General features: G+C 40.6%; 1 protein-coding gene across 7 annotated transcripts in view; it reads right to left on the bottom strand.

Annotated features, from left to right (window-relative positions):
- The window catches only part of cacna1ia (calcium voltage-gated channel subunit alpha1 Ia), a 157160-nt gene that overhangs the window by 14433 nt on the left and 123760 nt on the right, over positions 1-18967 (bottom strand). For 6 of the 7 annotated variants that reach the window (XM_039824434.1, XM_039824436.1, XM_039824435.1 and 3 more), the window contains exons 23-32: positions 18767-18892; positions 18519-18608; positions 18144-18336; positions 17238-17389; positions 16037-16146; positions 11909-12042; positions 11335-11405; positions 6944-7022; positions 5478-5599; positions 3122-3571 (exon numbers count right to left, since the gene is read on the bottom strand). In XM_039824434.1, the coding sequence (XP_039680368.1) occupies positions 3122-3571; positions 5478-5599; positions 6944-7022; positions 11335-11405; positions 11909-12042; positions 16037-16146; positions 17238-17389; positions 18144-18336; positions 18519-18608; positions 18767-18892 (1527 nt within the window). Of the gene's footprint in view, positions 1-1155; positions 2007-3121; positions 3572-5477; positions 5600-6943; positions 7023-11334; positions 11406-11908; positions 12043-16036; positions 16147-17237; positions 17390-18143; positions 18337-18518; positions 18609-18766; positions 18893-18967 lie in introns of those variants that run through there. The other variant, XM_039824439.1, reaches the window with a different exon arrangement.

The following is an 18967-nucleotide window of genomic DNA, read 5'->3' as shown; positions in this document are numbered from 1 at the left end:
TTTTCGGCGACTTAAATGATCCCTCCTTGCCTGAATCTCATCTGCCAGATTGATTTTTTTTTTTTTCAGAAACCAATCTGACAGAAAAAAGGGAAACTACTGACAGAAAAAAATGAAAACTACTTTAAACATGATTTCTGTGTTTCTTGGCAGGGCACTGTATTTCACAATGAATTAGATGTCTTGTGCCTGTAGCACATTCATAACAGCCAAAATAACAATTACATGAGCAGATAAATCCCAAAAGATACTGTGAAACAAGGTCACTCCTCTTCAATCCCCACACAGGGCTATTTTCACAACACATTTCTACAACAGCGCTTACAGGTCTATACTTAGATATCTTATGCAAACACACATTTCTGACTCATTCTGTTATATTACAATCACTCATGGCTTATGTTTTGAAAATGAGGGGGCTAAGAATTTAAGAGGTAGGTTACTGTACTTCCAGCATTTATAAATATACCTAAAGAATGCTGGTTTGTGTTGCGGTGCCACATTTGTGCATGAAGACAAACTGGCAGTAAGGCTGACTCTGCCATATCCAGGTCTATTAAATACATTTTCTCTCTCACACAGTCCCAAGATAGTCCATTCGGTGTACATGAAGAGTTTGATATAAAAAATAATGTTTGATTGACTGTGGTGGCCTATGTGCTGGCCTCCATTAATAACTGTATTAGGGGACAACAATAGGGCCCGTCTAAAGGGAATGGAAATTGAGAGAGAGGGTAGAGAGCTGAAATTAATTACTGCGTCTATCTGACTGTCACCGGCTCAGCCATTATCTCTCCTCTCTTACTCCCTAACTCTCTCTCCCTCTGTGTGTCGACTTCCTACAGTGTCGCCTCTAGTCCCTGTGCAATATATTACGAGTGTTTCACCATAGAGTCGAAAATGACTTTTTCAGTGTGTATTATGGCACGTTATAGAATATAGCAGTTGTAGCTGCAATCTTTCTTGAGTCTCTATACATCATCAAGACTCATCAGATCTATTATTTGTATTCTCTGGAGAAGCTACAATGACAATATGTTGAGATTTACTAAAGCACCACAGCAGAAGATGTCACAATGTTTACACACACACACACGCACGCACGCGCATACGCGCACGCACGCGCCGCGCCGCGCCGCCGCACGCACGCACACACACACACACACACACACACACACACACACACACACACACACACACACACACACACACACACAGGACCTGTGTTCCGAATAAATTGCATTGTTCTGCCAGATCCCTTATTGCATCACTTAAGAGACAGAGAATAAGAGGGGGGAGATCGGAAGAGATAGCGAGAGAGGGGGGGAGGATGCTGCCAATGTGTTCTCCATGGTCTGCATTAAGTTCCGTCACAGTGAGCTAAAAATGTCTCCACACAGCCAACTTTAGCTCTACAACGGTGAGACTCTTTATGGCAGCCGATGAGTCATCTTTATGTGTTTCTGCACCGATATCGCAGACTATTATTAGCGATTTCATAATGGAAGCGTGTGTCTCTGCTGTCAGACTGCGAATAGAAATGAGAGACCATCCACTCTCACGCACAGATGTAGACAGTGAAATGATCATTTAAAAAATGTAACCATGCACGTGTGTCTGCAAACTCTACTGAAAGCTGAAAAACTGAGAAAGCCATTAAAGTTGCTCATATCTGCTTGCTGACAACATAGGTTGCTATGACTACAGTGAAGGAAGACAAAACTTTAAAAAAAAAATGGAAATATATGGCTAAGCCTTGGCTTTCATTTAATATCACTTAAGTAGTTTGGTTTCATTTTGGAAAATGCCTTTAATTCCAGCCCAATGTGTTTACATTCATATTCATTGATTTTTTTTTTAAACATAATTGCACTTGTGCAATGTTGTAATTAAGACACAGCTTAGTGTCTATTTCCTTTTATTTGCCTGGTATATGCCTATCTTACTATTCCCTCTCTTTGTGTAGATGTTTGACCCTCCTTACCCTCCCTTTCTTCTCACAAAATCTGTAAAAGAAAATGAACAAAAGTACAAACAAATTATACAAAGAGATTGGCAAAATGACTGAGTGTAATCAGGCAATGTGGCTGTCAGTTAATTTCACAATGGGGAATAGAGCAATGATTCTCTACTCTCTCCCATGTCAGCACCATTCAAACAGAAATTACTGCCATATTGTTGATCTCTTTTGTATTCTTTCAGTTTGTGAATCGAATATGTAATTTTCTCTGCATGAACTAATGCACTGATACTGTGTAAAGAGAAGCAAAGTGACAGGCAGCCAGAGAGGAAACTCAAAAATAGGAATGTCTCCATTACGTTTTTTTTTTGCCCCAGATACTGATCAAATTGTTTACTATCCAGTGATACTGTGTTTGATCAAAATTCATATTTATCTTCATAACACAGCTGCAAGGTGCACACTAAGCCTACAATACAATTGTTAAAGCAATTATAACAGTGATTTATATATGTTCAGATATGTTTAAAAGCTGGATCACAATGCATTAAGAAAATCTGGACTGTGTCACGCTTTCCATAATTTTCTACTATATATTGTTTATTCTCATATTGTGTTTTGTGTAATGTCCTTGGAGAGAAGTGTGTCGGAGTGGACAATGCAGGAAGGTTTTGATAGTATTTAGGCAACTTCTCTTTTTCCCCTTTGCAGACCAAAACGAGGCATAATTCATGTGGAAAATGAAGCTAAAACAGTTGCACAGCAAACTTTTATTTATTCAAGCACCTTCAATACCTTGCTGGTCATTTAACTGCTGGCCACTGTTGGTGTCACTTGCTCAAACCTCACATTGCACTTAACTATGCAATGGTTCCACTGTTTAAAGGACCATGATGGGAAAAAATAAATAAAAAATAGAAATGGATATAAATCAATGAGAATCTGATTTCTGCACGGCCAAACGGATCCGTAATAAAAAAAGCTGTGATATGCCCGATCCCGATTGTGCAGATTCACTCAATCCCCCTTGCAGACACAAACACACCCACCCACCCACCCACCCACAAATGCCACACATACAAAATAGAGCTTTCACACTATCAGGAAACAAACATAAGATTACTCGCACTCTCACACAAACACAGAAATGCACACACTCACTTGTGCTGGTGAGTATAGGGTCCGGCTGGAGTCATGGGAGCTGTACGCTCCTGGGTGCACACTGCCTGCTGAATGTCGCATCTTCCTCACTCCTTCTCCCTTCTCTCCAATCGGACCTCCTCTATCCCTCCCCCCCGCTGTGCCTCCAGGTCCAGCAGCGACTAGTCCTTTCTCCACCTTCCCACCCCCGCAACTGGGGGCGCCCATGCAACAGAGGGTGCCCTGGGCCAGCTCCAGCTCAATTTCTGCATCCATCTCCGCCTCCTCTTGGGCCTCCTTGTTGGAGTCGTCCAGGTGCTTCATCAGCACGGCCACCACCACATTGATGAGCACGAACTGGGCGGTGAGCACGAAGGAGACAAAGTACATGGGCGAGATAAACTGAAGGCTAGGATTGCAGGCATAGTCCACATCAGTGCCATGGTCTGGTGGGCACTCCCGCAATGTGTCCTGGTGTCACAACGGCAGAGGATGAGGAAAAAGGTCAGGACAGGGTTGGTTAGGAGCAGAGGTAGAAGAGCCGAGTAAAAGAGGAAAGGTGCGGCTGCCGCATCCGTACTGGAAACATGATTTGTTTTACGCATGTGCGAAGATGGTTGAGGTTAGACCTTGAATGGTTAGGGTTAGGATAGCCCATTTGTCGGGGGATAGGACCTGAACAAATCAGGTTTCCAGTACGGATCACGCAGTCATAGGACAAAACAGATAAGCCATCCGGAATACAACATTTTTTGGATAAAGGTTTGTGAAGATACAGGAAGTGGACACAATTACAGGATCACCTTATACTATATGAAATGTAAAACAGAAGCCCTGCAAAAATTGCAATTATTTTACATTTACAGTAACTCTGCTCAAACAACAATGGATTTCATTACTGATAGTGGCGAAAATGCAGAGAAGAAGACAAGTCAAGATGTAATTCTTGGGAGCTCAGCCACACCACAACCCAATCAAAATTAGTTTTCACATAAAAAATTACATTTTAGTCGAATAGAGTAGATCTAGCTCATGTTAACGAGGCTTTTTGAATTCATGACAACTTGTATAACCATAATACACTTAAGTGTTTTGCTATCCAAAACAACAGGAGTCCCCCCACTCTTTCCACTCTGGTTAACATGAGCTCAGCGGAATTCAGGCAGAGCACAACCAAAGTGACAAGTGTTTTCTGGAGGAAATTTACATATCTCACCCAGGCTGTGACCACATATAACAAGTTTGGCCCTCTGAGCTGAAGCTGGTCGTTTCTATCTAATTTGGCATGCCATTTACACACTCTGCTCCTTCACACAACATCTCTCTTATCTCCCTTATTCATTCTTGCTTTAACTTACCCTCTAGAGGAAAGAAAGCATAATAAAGTGTCAGTTCTTTTAACCCCCTCTTGTCCTCCCTCTTATTACAGTTCACTGGGGCCTCCTTTACTCCCCATTGCCTTCTTACATATTTCCCTCTCCCCCAATATCTTCTCTCTTCCCTATGGTCACTGCACAGCTAATTACCACTCTGTCTCGCCAGCCTCTTACTAAACCAAAGCAGGTCTATCTGTCTCACAGGCCAGGTAGTAATTTGACAGCTAAAATGACAGAGCATCTGTGGCCTGCTGGTTTGGTACATGGCCCGCTACCATCCACGCTACCTGTATCCAGGGTGTGTTTAATGGTCCACGCCCGATGACATGCTCTGGCATAATCTCTATTCCCATCACAGTCTAGGTGTGTGGAGGAGTGGTAATAGCTGCTGGTGGTAGTAGATGTGTGTTCAGGCGAAATTGCTGTTTTGTGTGTGTGTGTGTGTGTGTGTGTGTGTGCGCGTGTGTGTGTGTGTGTGTGTGTGTGTGCGCTTGCAATGAGGCACAGTCACTCCTCTGCTGAAGCCATCAGTAAGGAAATCTGTACTCCCAGTGCATTTTTATATTTAACAGTAAGTATCACTTCGGTGGAAGATAAGATGATGATAGGATGACATATTGAGGAGGAGTTTGTCTCTTGTCCAAGAGTGGTGAAATGGCTTTTAGCCATTATGTTGCCCACTGCTGGAATCAGCTTCCGCTGGATCTAAGGTACGCATCAATTGTAACCATTTTAAAATCTAAGTTAAAGACTGTTCCAGAACTTTGAATTAGTCTTGTTTGATGGTACTTTTAATTACTTTATCATTTAGATTTTTATGAAATGTGTCTGTCCTTTCGTGTATCTCATTGTATATATATATTTTTTTACCAGTAAAGCACTTGAATGACCTCTGTGTATTAGAAGGTGCTCTATAAATAAACTTGCTCTCTCTTAGACCACCTCTTCTCTAGTTCTGTATTTCTTCCTTTTACAACACAAATGATTAAGTAACTTTGTACCTTCATGATGCCATTCCAGTTGTCGCCCGTGGAGACTTGAAACAAGGTAAGGAAGGCCATGCCAAAGTTCTCAAAGGTAGCGTGACGACTCATTCCCTCACAAGGGTAGTCTTCATTGCAAACTGAGGGTGAGAGTGAGATGGGGTGGATGGATGGAGGAAGAGAAGAAGTTATCAGGTCACAGATAAGAAAGAGGTAAGAGGGTAGAGAGAAAAAGGAAAATGGAACAGGAAGGGAGCAGGGACAACAAAAGAAAAAGAGATTTGTAAATCTCAACACTCAACACTCAACATGTCATTGTTCCCAAAAACTGCAGTGGCATGCACCATTTCTGTCGCTAAGCTGCCTGTATGACTGTCCAAACAAGCCAACTCAGTGTAGACACAGTTTGTTATCAAATCAGCAGCAATGTGACCAAACACTCTATTTGTCTTTGAGCTTATATCCCAAGATAATCTCTGGAATGGCCTCAAGAAAGCGACACTTGCATTTGCCACTAATCCTTTTTCCTGCCAAGCTCCAATAGGAAGCAACGTTGCCACAGGCTGCAGCTGCAGCACACAAGGGAAATGTGACAGTTCGGAAGATGTATCTTCCAACTTCAATGTGGATATTTTAGGACAGTACTTATGTATCAGAATACTGGGGAGTGGGTTGAGTCCCTAATGGCTGTCTGACTGCAGGAGGGAGAACGGATGAAAAGGAATAAAGGATGGAGAGGAAATAAGAAGATTTTCATAATAAAGTTAATACGAGTCCTCATGCTTTTAGGTGCACAAGCTAAGTTTACTTTAATAAGTGCACCAAAACTGGAAGCCACAATTTGATTTACCCACCTGGACTGACATTGACATATGTTGATTTTTAATCATCTTACACCTATAGATGATGAAGTGTGGACAATGTGCTCTTCAACTACTCCTTTCATCACAACATTTCCACATATATGTGTGATGAAAGGATTAATCCTACTAGTATCAGGAATGAGTGGATGGGTTTATGTACATTACCACATACTGTATATAATGGTGCAAATGTTGGTACATCACAGATAATACATTGTTTGAACCCATCCACTGTAAGGGAAAATATGTCCAAAACTCAAACATTTTCATCACTTATCCTATTACATTGGCCTAAATATCCAAATCGTTTTTACAATAAATAAACGATTTATCATCAAAGTGTCAAAGAATGTTTCCCTGTCTTTATTTTAACTTAATACAATCATATATATAAATATATATTACAGCCTTGGTTCTCTTGTTTGTAAATGACCAAAAATCATGGAATGAATATATGGATTGTCTTTAAAGATTTATGGTAAAAAGAAGAAACGGCAAATACTTTGTTGTATTGTATAATTGCTTAACATCGTTTATATTCAAAGTGCACACTTAGAGTAAAAGAGGTTTTGTGTGACGTAATCATTTGCAGCATCGTGACTGGATGTCATGAGCACTTACCAAGTTCTCCAAATAGCTCTACTCCTAAGGCGGCGTAGATGAAAAACAGCAGCATGAAGAGCAGGCCCAGGTTACCCACCTGCAAAACACACATACACACACACACACACACACACACACACACACACACACACACACACACAGGAGAACATCTTACCATGCACGTTATAAACCATTTGACAGCATCCTGAAAAAAGTATTAAGACTAGGTTTTATGCTCTGGCTAAGATACATAATCACTATCTAATGCACAAGAGCAATAAACAACAAAAACATCAAAAGGTCAGTGCTAATGGAACCTTTGATAAATCAGCTACAGACTTGCCTGCCTTGTGTGAACATAATTCAACCACAATTACTACTCCAAAGTTCTGCAAACCATGGCACAACTTCCTCTGAGACCTTCATATGACTGAAGCCCTGATGCTGTTGTAAATGTTTGAGTTTGGGGGTTTGGGACCTGGCTCGGTTCCACTGCAAAACAGCCTTCTGTTACCCCAACTTACTGTAATGGTGATGATGTTGCATGGTAAACACTTGAGGCAAAATCTAATCCCATTACAGGGATACAAAACCCAGTACCTTATTCACTGGCTTTAACACTCCGCAAACAACACTGCTCCACAGGGAATAAGGGGATGCAGTGACAAATAGTTACCATAATTATACTCCATCCATGTGTTCTAAAGAGAGGTTTAGATTACTCCACCTGTTTTTCAGGGGAAAGATACTTTAAATCTGCTTTTTACTCTGTAGAGTTTGGTCTTGGAATAATGCATCCACATTATGACAATGACAAACGCTTTTTCTAAAGAGATTGCCCATTGCATTGCAAATTAAGTTTATTAGAGGAAATTATGTTGACATACTTGTGACAGAGGTTTTTCGGCTATAGGCAGAACTATAATCATGCATAGTTGAAGAAGACAAGTCATGGAGAAAAGGAGAGTTTTGATATTAATGCCTGCTTCGGAGGAAAAGCTCCCAGTAAATCGGAGCCAAGTCAAACGACTGTGGTTGAATTTAGATTACATTAAATTGAACTACTTGTTGAACTACTACTGCTGATGGTAACATTTCACTGGAATTGCACCTCGTACGATTTCATGTGACAAATAATGAAATCGATTGATTGATTGATTTCAGAGCAATGCCATTTCTACCAAAATATATAGTTTGCGTTTATTAGAACCATCTCTCTTATACTCAATGTTTAAATATTTTTGTTAATGTGTCTTCTCTCCTTAGAAATTCACTACAATTATAATTGATTGGGGGGAAATCAGCAAACTTAGTACGTGTATGCTATTATTTACATTTTAATGCTGTCAAAAGCTTTAACATAAATGGCTTAATAGGTTACACCTAGTAAGTCTCCTTTACTGTAAGAAGCTCAATTCTACACTTATCAAAAGAGCTGCAGAAGGTGGTGATAAAAGAACAAAATATATGCATGCATATAACACAATAATAATGTTTAGAAGCATCTCAAATCTAAAAATATTAAAGTTTACATTTAATTCAGACAAATATGCTCCCATTACATGCAGCCCAGTCTGATGAGTCCCGTTGGATGGAAAGTAAAGGAGGTAATTGCCCCACAACCTTTCATTTGGAGCGCTGAAATAAGAAATGCCTGAAGTACATCTCCAAGTTAGTACTATCCGGCCTGGTGTACTTAACAATCTGTGCTTCATAATGGCCCAAGTCTATGTGGGATCCAGGATGAGGATTAATGCAGTTTTGATAAGTTTTACTGGGAAGGATTTAATGGTATTTTCAATGCCGATGTATATAACTTACCCTATCTATGTACCTATGAAAATAAACATGAGCTTTACAAATAGTTCGAGCTAGTTTTTGCACAAATGTCAAAACATTTGTTCTACTTTTTTTTATGATTTGAGAAACAATTTTTTTTTTTTATTTAGCTAAATACAAATAGTTTCATAGGGGACAGCTTCTGACTGCTTCCCAGATCAAAAATGACATTCCTTGTGGCTTCCACATCTGCCTAAAGCTATTTTGGAGGTTTCTCAGCCATTCATAGAGAAGAGATAAAACAACTGGCTCGACTCTCGTACCAACATGATATAGGCTATAAGTGTTAGTGAATGGCTTGTTGCAGCCATTTCACATCAGTTGGGGAGGAGATGATAATAGAGGACCCTTGTGGGTAAAATGACTTTGTCTTACTGTGTCGTTGTAAAGACAAGCTCATAAAAAGCGCATATCTCTTAACATGCCAATGAGCTATTAAGCTTACTCACCCGTTTAGTGTAAGTGTATGGATCCCTCATTACATCTCCATGTCCTGTCATGGCTTATTAAATACATAAACTGCTTGTGGAACTTGTGAAGCATTTACATCATGTCTAATCGAATTAATTATTATTCCAGCAGACATCTTTCCCTCTGCGCCATGATGTCATTATTCATATTTCTTATAACAATAGCAGTCTGTATTCGCTTGTTCCTTTGGTAAACTGTATCCCCGCCTTTGTTGAAATGTCAATATCCTATGTGATGTAATGAAGAAATGTTGGCAGCTTGCCATTTCTTTTTCACAGTGAAATAAAGCGTGAGATCACCTCAGGTCTCGCCAGGTGTAACTCTTTCACTCTCACCCTTTCAGAACCTTAATATGCACACAGCACAGCAAGAGACCTCCTGGAACTGTTTAATTAGCCCAAGTTTTAATTACCTCGCCTGGTGCCCTTGGGATAGAGCAAAGGGCTCAGTGTTAATGAGAGGGGGATCAATAGAAAAGAAAGACAAGAAATCTGTTCTCTCTCACCTCCGCCTGCCCTCCTTATCCCACACCACCTGTTTCCCTCGGTTTGCTTCATCTTACTTTTGATGGTCAATGGGTCAGACATTATGCCTGCGTGTCCATAAAGGAGGCTGTACATTTTTTTAATTTTTTTTAGATTAGCTTATGTTAGAGAAATTTTGATTTCCATACTTTCTCTCTTGTTATTATTACTGTTTGCATAGAATAATATTATACTGAATACTCTAAACAAGATGACATGGAGTCATTGCTTGTCCGTGTCTAAGCATGGTGTGTTCCTGAGGGCAAACATGCCCTCCCAGACCAGATAGGGGAGAGGTCATCGACTCTGACAAGATAACAATTGACGACATCTACTCTGTATCATGATTTATTACATTTCACTGGGTATTATAAAAAGCAGCTGTAGAGAGCTTTTCGTTAGGTCACTTCTGTACTATTCTGTAGTGCGGAGACTGCCTCCTTGTTGGGTTCTCAAGTAAAATGAACTTTGATATATCTTCAGTGGCCCTGTCTATTATTTGATAATGTAATTATTCTAACAGCTTAGTTTTTCTACATTTTGTACAGATTAAACCAAGGAGATATACTGTAACCTGTTAAGTAGTGACTTTTATCAGTGCTGGTAGGCAGGAGTTTTTGTAACCTTTGGACAGAACCAGGCCAGCTGTTTCCCCATTTCCAGTCTTTTAAGCTAAGCTAATCACCTGCTGGAGCTAGCTTCATATTTACTGAGCAGACTTGAGAAAGGTACCAATCTTCTCAACTATCTCTTGGCAAAAACGTAAATTAGCATAATTCTAAAAATGTCAAACAGTTGCTTTAAGTTTTTACAGGTAAAGTAATGTTAATGAGAATGTCAAAGTTTAAACTGATGCTTTAAGAAAGACACCAGCGCACAGTGAACAGAGCTTCAGGCAAACGTTATTTAATTGTTAATTAAATAAAGAATGTATTATTAATTGATCAGTAAACATTGGGACACTGATGAAGACATGGTTTTGAGGTCGCACATGAAAACCACACACAAATATCATACACAACAAGACATTTGTTATGTTGTCTCCCATTTCATTTCTTACTCATAACATTATGCTACAAAGCAAACAGACAATTCTTCCAGTCAGTAATAATAGAGAGCAAAGATGCATTCTGGGAATTTTCGAGAGAATTGAACTTTCAGTGCACTGGAATGATTTTGACAATGAGATGGGCGGACGGCCTAGAAACTGCCTGACTCTGTGGACATTTCACTACAGACTGGTTTAAGAAGCTGCCGCTGTTGCTAGCACACAGTGGTCGCAGTGGGAGTCTGGGTACTCTCCATGGTGCTGAAAGTGAAAACAAGACAAAGCCTGTGTGTGTGTAGTCTACCAGTATGAATGAGTCATCTATTAGAGTTGCCTACAGGACAACAGAGAAAGAGAAGGTGTGTGTGTGTGTTGGGTTGTTTTTTTTTTGGGGGGGGGGGGGGTTAGAGCTACTCTGGCTATTGACTGAGACTGGCCAACTCTCTCTCTGGGAGTGTGTGTTAGTGAGGAAAAAGGGGACAATGTGTGTGTGTGTGTGTGTGTGTGTGTGTCCGTATACACGGTACCTGAGGCAGGGCTTGGACCACTGTATCCAACAGGGCTCTCATTCCTGTCGCCATCTTCAGCAGCTTCAGCACTGTGTGTGCATGTGTGTGTGTAGAGAGAGAGAGAGAGAGAGAGAGAGAGAGAGAGAGAGAGAGAGAGAGAGAGAGAGAGAGAGAGACTTTAAATGTGAGCATTTAGTGGGAAATCCCTCAGGTTCAATTACAGGCTAAACATTTAACTGTGGAAAGGTCAGTTCTTGTTTTACACTCCATGTAACACACACACACACACACACACACACACACACACACACACACACACACACACACACACACACACACACAAACACACACACACACACACACACACAAATGCATGTACAGACAACAATAGCCCTTAAGACATTGACTGCTACTGTATGCTACAGCTAACTGACCTGTAAAAGTTTTTTTTTTTTACAGTTGCATCAGTTTTATTTTGACACACCAGCAAGACCAAAACAAAGTATCTTCTTTCACTGAAAGGATTTACAGGAAGTGCTGGGCTGGGATAGGTACTTGTGTGTGTTTTTCATATTTTGTGTAGTATATGTACCTCGTGCTATCCTCAGTACTCTCATGATCCTGATGATTGTGGGGTTGATGGGCAAGGCAGCACTTATCTCGATCTCCTCGAGGGTGATCCCCATCACTGACAGAAGCACAATGGCGAGGTCCAACTGGTTCCACCTAGCACAAGCACACACACACACACACACACACACACACACACACACACACACACACACACACACACACACACACACACACACACACACACACATACAGTATAAACACACTTATGTGAAAGTGCACCATGGCATTGCACCACAAAGCAAATGTAAACACAAATGCACTGGCGTGCTGGCGAGTTTGTAGGCGTGTTAAGAAAAAGATGTAACAGTAACAGTTACAAAACATACAGCTGTTCATATGTTGGCTCTGACTGTAAATCATACACTCAGGGCTGTCGGAAAAGTTCTAGGCCTTACTATTTAACGAGGTTTGTAGTTAATTAATAGTTACCTTTCAACACATTGCTCTCCTTTGTAACATCTACAGATTTCTACCAGTGATGTAACAGTGCCTTAGTTCCACAAGCCCTTTATAGATCCAGCAAAATGATGGTCAGGGCTTAAAGACAGATGGGAAACAGATATTGCCAAATGAATATGGTCGGGAATCAAAGAGTTTGAAGCCACCATAGTCATTGTTACATGTCAATTGAGGGCAAGTATTTTGACCTGTTGTGACTACACCACTTTTGCGAGCTTCCCCAGATGAATACCCTTTATTTCCTCATGTAATCGCTTCAGGAGTTACTGTAGTCCTCATTTCTATTCAGACTTTTTGGAAGATAGTCAATACGGATCTTTTATGAAATCATCAAGGTGGCAAGACAAGGCACACAGAGTGCTAAAACTCTTGGCACTGCCAGTTCATTTATCAGAATGCTTGCCTATTCAAAATGCCAATGACAACAGTGTGTCAACCGCCGCCCATGACTCATTATCATCATTCACATGATCATGTTTCCATCTTTTTTCACATTGCTGTTCCGGACTTACCCACCTTTTCACAGTAGCAAATGAAGGTGCATCATCCTCTATGGTTGCGGCCCTTTACTGTAATACAGAGGACGGCAGCTGCCTTTGTTCATACATACAAAATAATGTTCCTTAATCACTTCATCAACGTCATAGAGACAATTTAGCTCACCTGGTAACAATGCACCTGTTACCCATTTATGTCTGTTGGACTTTCATATATCCTTCACTGTCAGCCTCAGAACTTTTGTCCTGGCACACACACACACACATTTATAGTACACACACTGCAAACGTACAGTACCTGCAGTTCTGTTGGTGGCACATGTGGCGGTGTGTTTGTGTGTTACCTACTACTCCAATGACCCAGTTCTAAAGCTGGCCTGAGAGTCACCCCAGCCTCTAAATGATACTATAAACAGTGACTGCTCACAGCTGTTGCTGACACTACATAAAAAGAGACAAAGTGCCAGCTGATAACTGTGTGATGAATTATTTCTATATCCGCTCATCTCTTTCCTATTTCATCACTCATTTGTCCTCCTCCTTTTTTGTCTTTGATCAGTCCAGCTTCCCCTCCTATATATTATCTGTCTCTTCCCTATCTCTCTCCTGCTTTCTCCTCTTTCTCTTAACAAACTAAAATAGGCCAACAACATTAAACTACCATCAGTGTAATATAAGCTCCCAAATCTGCATCGGCCTTTAATTTGTCACCACATATCTCTGAAAAGACTAAGACATCAGTCTCATCACCGTGCACATTTCGGTGAGTGACAAATCAATTAGTCTGGTCTCTGAGTGAATGAATGTGGGAGTGAACGGACCAACCGGTGCTGAGGTGTGTTTCCCATGGAGTTCAAGCTAAGGTGAGTACAGTAAGTTGGAGAAATGGACAGTGCAGTAGTATCACATGCGGAGAAAAAAAATAAGTAATTTGGGTTTGTTAAGAAGAATTATGCTGTAATTCTGTAGTTCACCCATATGAATGATAGGTAATACTTATATTATGGAATAAGGGAATGAAAGAATGATTTGATGGCGGACACCTTAATACTAAAAACAAAACTAAAAACTCTAGCTTCTTACTGTGACAATGATGACATTTCAGTAGGTTGTCATTAAAGCGTAACTCTTGCCAAAATGCAATCTAGGGTCTTTTTGTGAATGTACTTGAGTCAAACTTTCGCTTAAAAGCATATTTAGGACGGAATCTTTTTTCGTCAAATGGCCTTTTGAATGGGAGTGCTAGGGGCACTTTTATGCTAGCCTCAAAATAGCTATTTTTAAAACACTATGAAGGCTCGGCACAACATGAAACTTTGCTTGAAGTATCACCAGGGGCTCTACACCTTAACGAAAGCATTGACAACATTGTTTGTGTACCCAGAGTTTACTAAAAAGAAAGGTTTTGAACAACTCACCGTAGCTCTTGTTGTTTCCGACCGCAGCCATTTTATCAGTCAAAAACAATCGATTTCCGAATGCAACATAACAGGGAGGAGAGGAAAGACGGAAAGCTCCTAATGCTTAGTTCCATATAAATGCACGGATTATTTCTTGTTTTGTCGTTATTGAAAAACAATATTTTTTTTTACAATATTGACCTTGTAGTTGAAAAAGGAGTCCGTTCATACGCATTCGGATATCGACTCGTTTTGACTGCCCAGGTGGTAGCGGCTACGGTGAGTTGTTCAAAACCTTTTTTAGTAAACTCTGGGTACACAAACAATGTTGTCAATGCTTTCGTTAAGGTGTAGAGTCCCTGGTGATACTTCAAGCAAAGTTTCATGTTGTGTCGAGCCTTCTTAGTGTTTTAAAAATAGCTATTTTGAGGCTAGCATAAAAGTGCCCCTACCACTTCCATTCAAAAGGCCATTTGACCGAAAAACGAAAATACAGTAAATCTTAAAAGTGGTGATTCCGTCCTAAATATGCTTTTAAAGGAAAGTTTGACTCGGGTATATTCACAAAAAGACCCTAGGTTGCATTTTGGCGAGAGTTACGCTTTAACAGAACTGACGATCTGTGATAATTGTCATGAAATGTCACATATTTGTGCTACAATATGGTTCACTCAACTTAAAGGTGCTCTAAGCGATGTTGGGTGATGTTACTTCTTGTTAAGTATTGTTAAACAAAACGAGGCTAGCTCGCCCCCACCGCCTCCTCATCCCGTCCCCTCCCCCTCCTTTCCGTGCTTCCGCGCACTAACTCCCCAACCCCCACCCCAAAATCCTTCTTGTCGGTTATTGGCTGGAAAGCTGGAACTCTGTTTGTTATGTTTCGTGGTGCAGGTTGGCCAGTTTGTTTTAGTTGCCGTTTGGGGACCCTGGGCTGTCTACAGAGACCGCAGTTTTTTTTTTTTACAGTGTGTTCAGGGGACAGGGAGCGCGCGGATAGTGAGGAGCTGTTTTCTGTATGGGACAAAAAATGTAGCCTAAAAAATGCGTGACATCGCTTAGAGCACCTTTAATAACAGAACGCCTCAGAGGCAGCTCACATATTTCCACATATTTCATAATCCTCTATATCATCAAAGCTGTTATTCCATTTTCAATTTATAATGATCAAAGTAAAAGGCAGATTTGTACAGCCATTACACTTTGAACTAAATAACTGTTTATTGTGGTACTATTTATATTATATGTTAATACATAAGATTATGACATGTGCCTAGAGCTCTGATAGTCTCTTTAATGTTCAATTTTCACATCAAATATGTAAGTGATAAGTGACTGAGCTGAATAGACGAAAGCATTGGAGATAATGTCATTTTTGGGGACATTGAATCTCCAACTGTAATGAAATATAAAGCTGATTCGGATCTTATCCAGAGGGCGTTTGTTTTTTAAGGCTAAACACTAAAAAAGCCATAAGAAAAGCTGATGTACAATCATCAATCATCACGGCGCTCTCTTCAGGTAGAGTGCAGTCTACCTCTGGACAGCAGGTTAACAAATCCCACAGTGGATGGATGAATTTTACAATTACATCAAATTGTCTTGTATTAGAATTATACCTGTATGCATAGTGCTACAAATAAGCACATAGATATATTAACATGCAGACAGAAAGGGAACCACTCTCATACACAATCACGCTGCCAACACACAAGCTGTAAACACACACTGTACCTCTCTTTGAAGAAGCGGCGGAAGCCGAAGGCGATGAGTTTGAGCACTGACTCCAGCACAAACATGGAGGTGAAGAAATAGTTGCAGTACTTCAGGGCGAGATCCAGAGACTGGAAAGAGAGAGTAAAAAAGGGGCATGTATGTATGTGTGTGGTGTGTGTGTGTGTGTAATGGGGTAGAGTGGAGTTTCAGCAGCAGGGGGAAACTGTAAAACTGGAATACTTCCAGTTGTTTGTAGAGTAAAATCAAGCATGCCAGAGGCAAAAACAGGGCATATTCCATTCATATAACAACAAACATTAACACATTATGTCCCCTAACAAACACACAGTTTTAAGCTAAAGTGTATTTGCAGAGTATTCAAATATTCCAAAGGCAAGCATGTTTTAATCGTCTTAACATTGACATGAACATTAACAGTCCAGCTTCCTGTAACTGCAGATTATTTTGCTTGGCTGTTTTCTCCTTTCATAAATAGAGGTGTAGCTTCTAACAAGTGGGAGGCTGCCAAATGTCAACACAATCATCCGACAAAACCTGTGATATTTATCTGATGCTTGGTCAGTTTGAGAAAGCTTGCTCCATTTCTAAAGGTCAAATGGGCATCTTATCTCAAGGATAATCACTTTTCCTCGCCCTCACAAAAAAAAAGACGCTATCAGGCTTTTGAACCTCCATTCATTGTACATGAATAGACAGATACATGTAGTGTACAGCTAACACCACTCTGACAGCAGCATGCATCAAATCAGCGCTGCAATCACGGCTCCTTTGTATGGTCTGCAGCTACTCCAACACACGCTACAGAGCCTGGGCACAGTTTCATGGTGGTTGACCAGTCTGGTATCCCTGTGTCTTTGCTGTTTGGGGAAGGGAAGGCTTTATAAAAGAGCTGTACTCGGCGAGTGCAGGAAAACAGCCACAAAGATTTGACATTAACACTTATAAAAACCCAGCATAAGTTCTTCCTACTGAAATGGAGCTTGTCTGTTTTGTGGAACAGGCGCTTTAGGCAACGTCAGAGCTAAGTTGCAAAAATGTGTAATTACTTATGTAAATGCAAGAATGCAAGGAGCTTCCCCTTATTTATCACCTAACTTGCATCCCCAGACCCAAATACACAACCTGTGCCTGCTGCACTCCTTTAGCATGACACAGCAATTTGTTCCTATGCAACCACCACACACACATCTTTGCTTACATGAGGTTGATTGAAGTGCTCTAAGGACATGGTGATGACATTGATGCAGATGATGAAGGTGATGATGAGGTCCAGGTAGTGGTTTGTGCACAGTGTGTGGATCATCAGGCGTATGTTGCCATAGCTGGCAAAGTAGGGCAGCTTCTGGGCTTCTGTTGGTAGAAAAATATATCAAAGAAGCTTTTTAACATCTGGGGTTGGGGGTTATTTAAAAAAAAAGTTAGTTCAGCGTTTTCTCTGCCGTGATAACACAATACTTATATACATTGATCATTCAAACCTTCTGTCTGTTACAAAATATTATATTTAAGCTAAATCCAAACAAACTGCTCCTGTTCTTACTTGAAACTGATAATCTCCTGTGTAGCAGAGGGTTTTTCCACATTGAGCTCTTGAGAGTGCAACATTTAAAAGCTTTGATCAAGCTGGAATCACTATCAACAGAAGAAAAACCTCCCAAATAGTAGAGGACATAAGCAATTATGACACTTGCTGTTTGTGTGTTTATTATTATATGTCTGTGTCTATTTCCATCTTTCTCTCCTTCGACCGCACAGATTTTCATCAGTGTTGATCACAGCTCTACATGCTAGAAAGAATTGATTCTTGTGATGTGTCGTATTAACAACAGGGGTAAAGTGAGCTATTCAGTGTGCACTGGTTGTATGATTGTATCTGGTTGTTTTATAAGTGTTTGTAATCATTTCCCATCTGATCATACCCGTTATTTCTTCATAAATCCATTACTGCTTCTTCTTTCTTACTGTACCCCTGTATCGCTCTATTCCTGCCTCCTCCTCCAACAGTTCATGTGCCTCTGCTTTTTTTGTGTTCCAGCTTTTGGCCTCTTCCATACTCCCTCTATGCTTTCTTTGCTATCCTTCTCCTGTCATTCCCCTCTCTTACTTCTCCTCTTCTTTTCCATGCGCCGCTGACGCTTCTCCTCACGCCTTTTGGCCTCCTCCACTTCCTGATGCTGGCGGCACTTGTGGAAGTTCTCCACCACAACGCCTACAAACATATTGAGGACGAAGAAGCTGACGATGAGGAGGAAGGAGATGAAATACAGCAGCATCCACGGGTTGTTGTTGGTCACCGGCTGGGGTTGAAGTGTGGTTGGCCATGATGTGATTTGATTTAAATTGATGTGACAGAAGGAGGTAAGAAATAAAACAGAGATGAGAGGTGGAGGAGAATTTATTTTTCTCCCAGATTTACATTTTGGATGGTGAAGATTGAGTTTTTTTCTTATGAAATAGTGTGAAGCTCATACGCGGGTACCTGTTGGTCCACAGCCACAGCATCCAGGCCATGATACATAATGTTGACCCAGCCGTCCTTAGAGGCGAGCACAAACAGAGACATCAGAGCCTGTAGAACAGAAAGAACAGAAAGGAGAACAGAAAGGAAAACTGTTACCCTTATTTAATGCAAAAAAATATACTTAAAAAAAAATAAAAAAGTCCAGTTACATATTCCCAAAACAAACAAACAAACTATATAATAATGCACACCAGCCCACCACTTACCTGTCCCAGGTTGTCAAAGTTGTACTTATGGTGGACCCACTTGTAGCTGGCTTGCAGGCAATCAGACTTGTTGGTGATGTTTTTCACGTCAGGGCCGAAGCAGTAGAAGAACTTGCCTTTAAACAGCTGTCAGTAGAAGAACAATGAGACCAAGCTTTTGATGCTGTCTGACTACTTATATAAAAGAGAGAAATAAGCCTT

The sequence above is a fragment of the Perca fluviatilis genome, chromosome 15 (genome assembly GCF_010015445.1).
Source record: "Perca fluviatilis chromosome 15, GENO_Pfluv_1.0, whole genome shotgun sequence".
Classification (NCBI taxonomy): Eukaryota; Metazoa; Chordata; class Actinopteri; order Perciformes; family Percidae; genus Perca; species Perca fluviatilis.
This window is presented reverse-complemented; position numbering and strand designations above follow the sequence as displayed.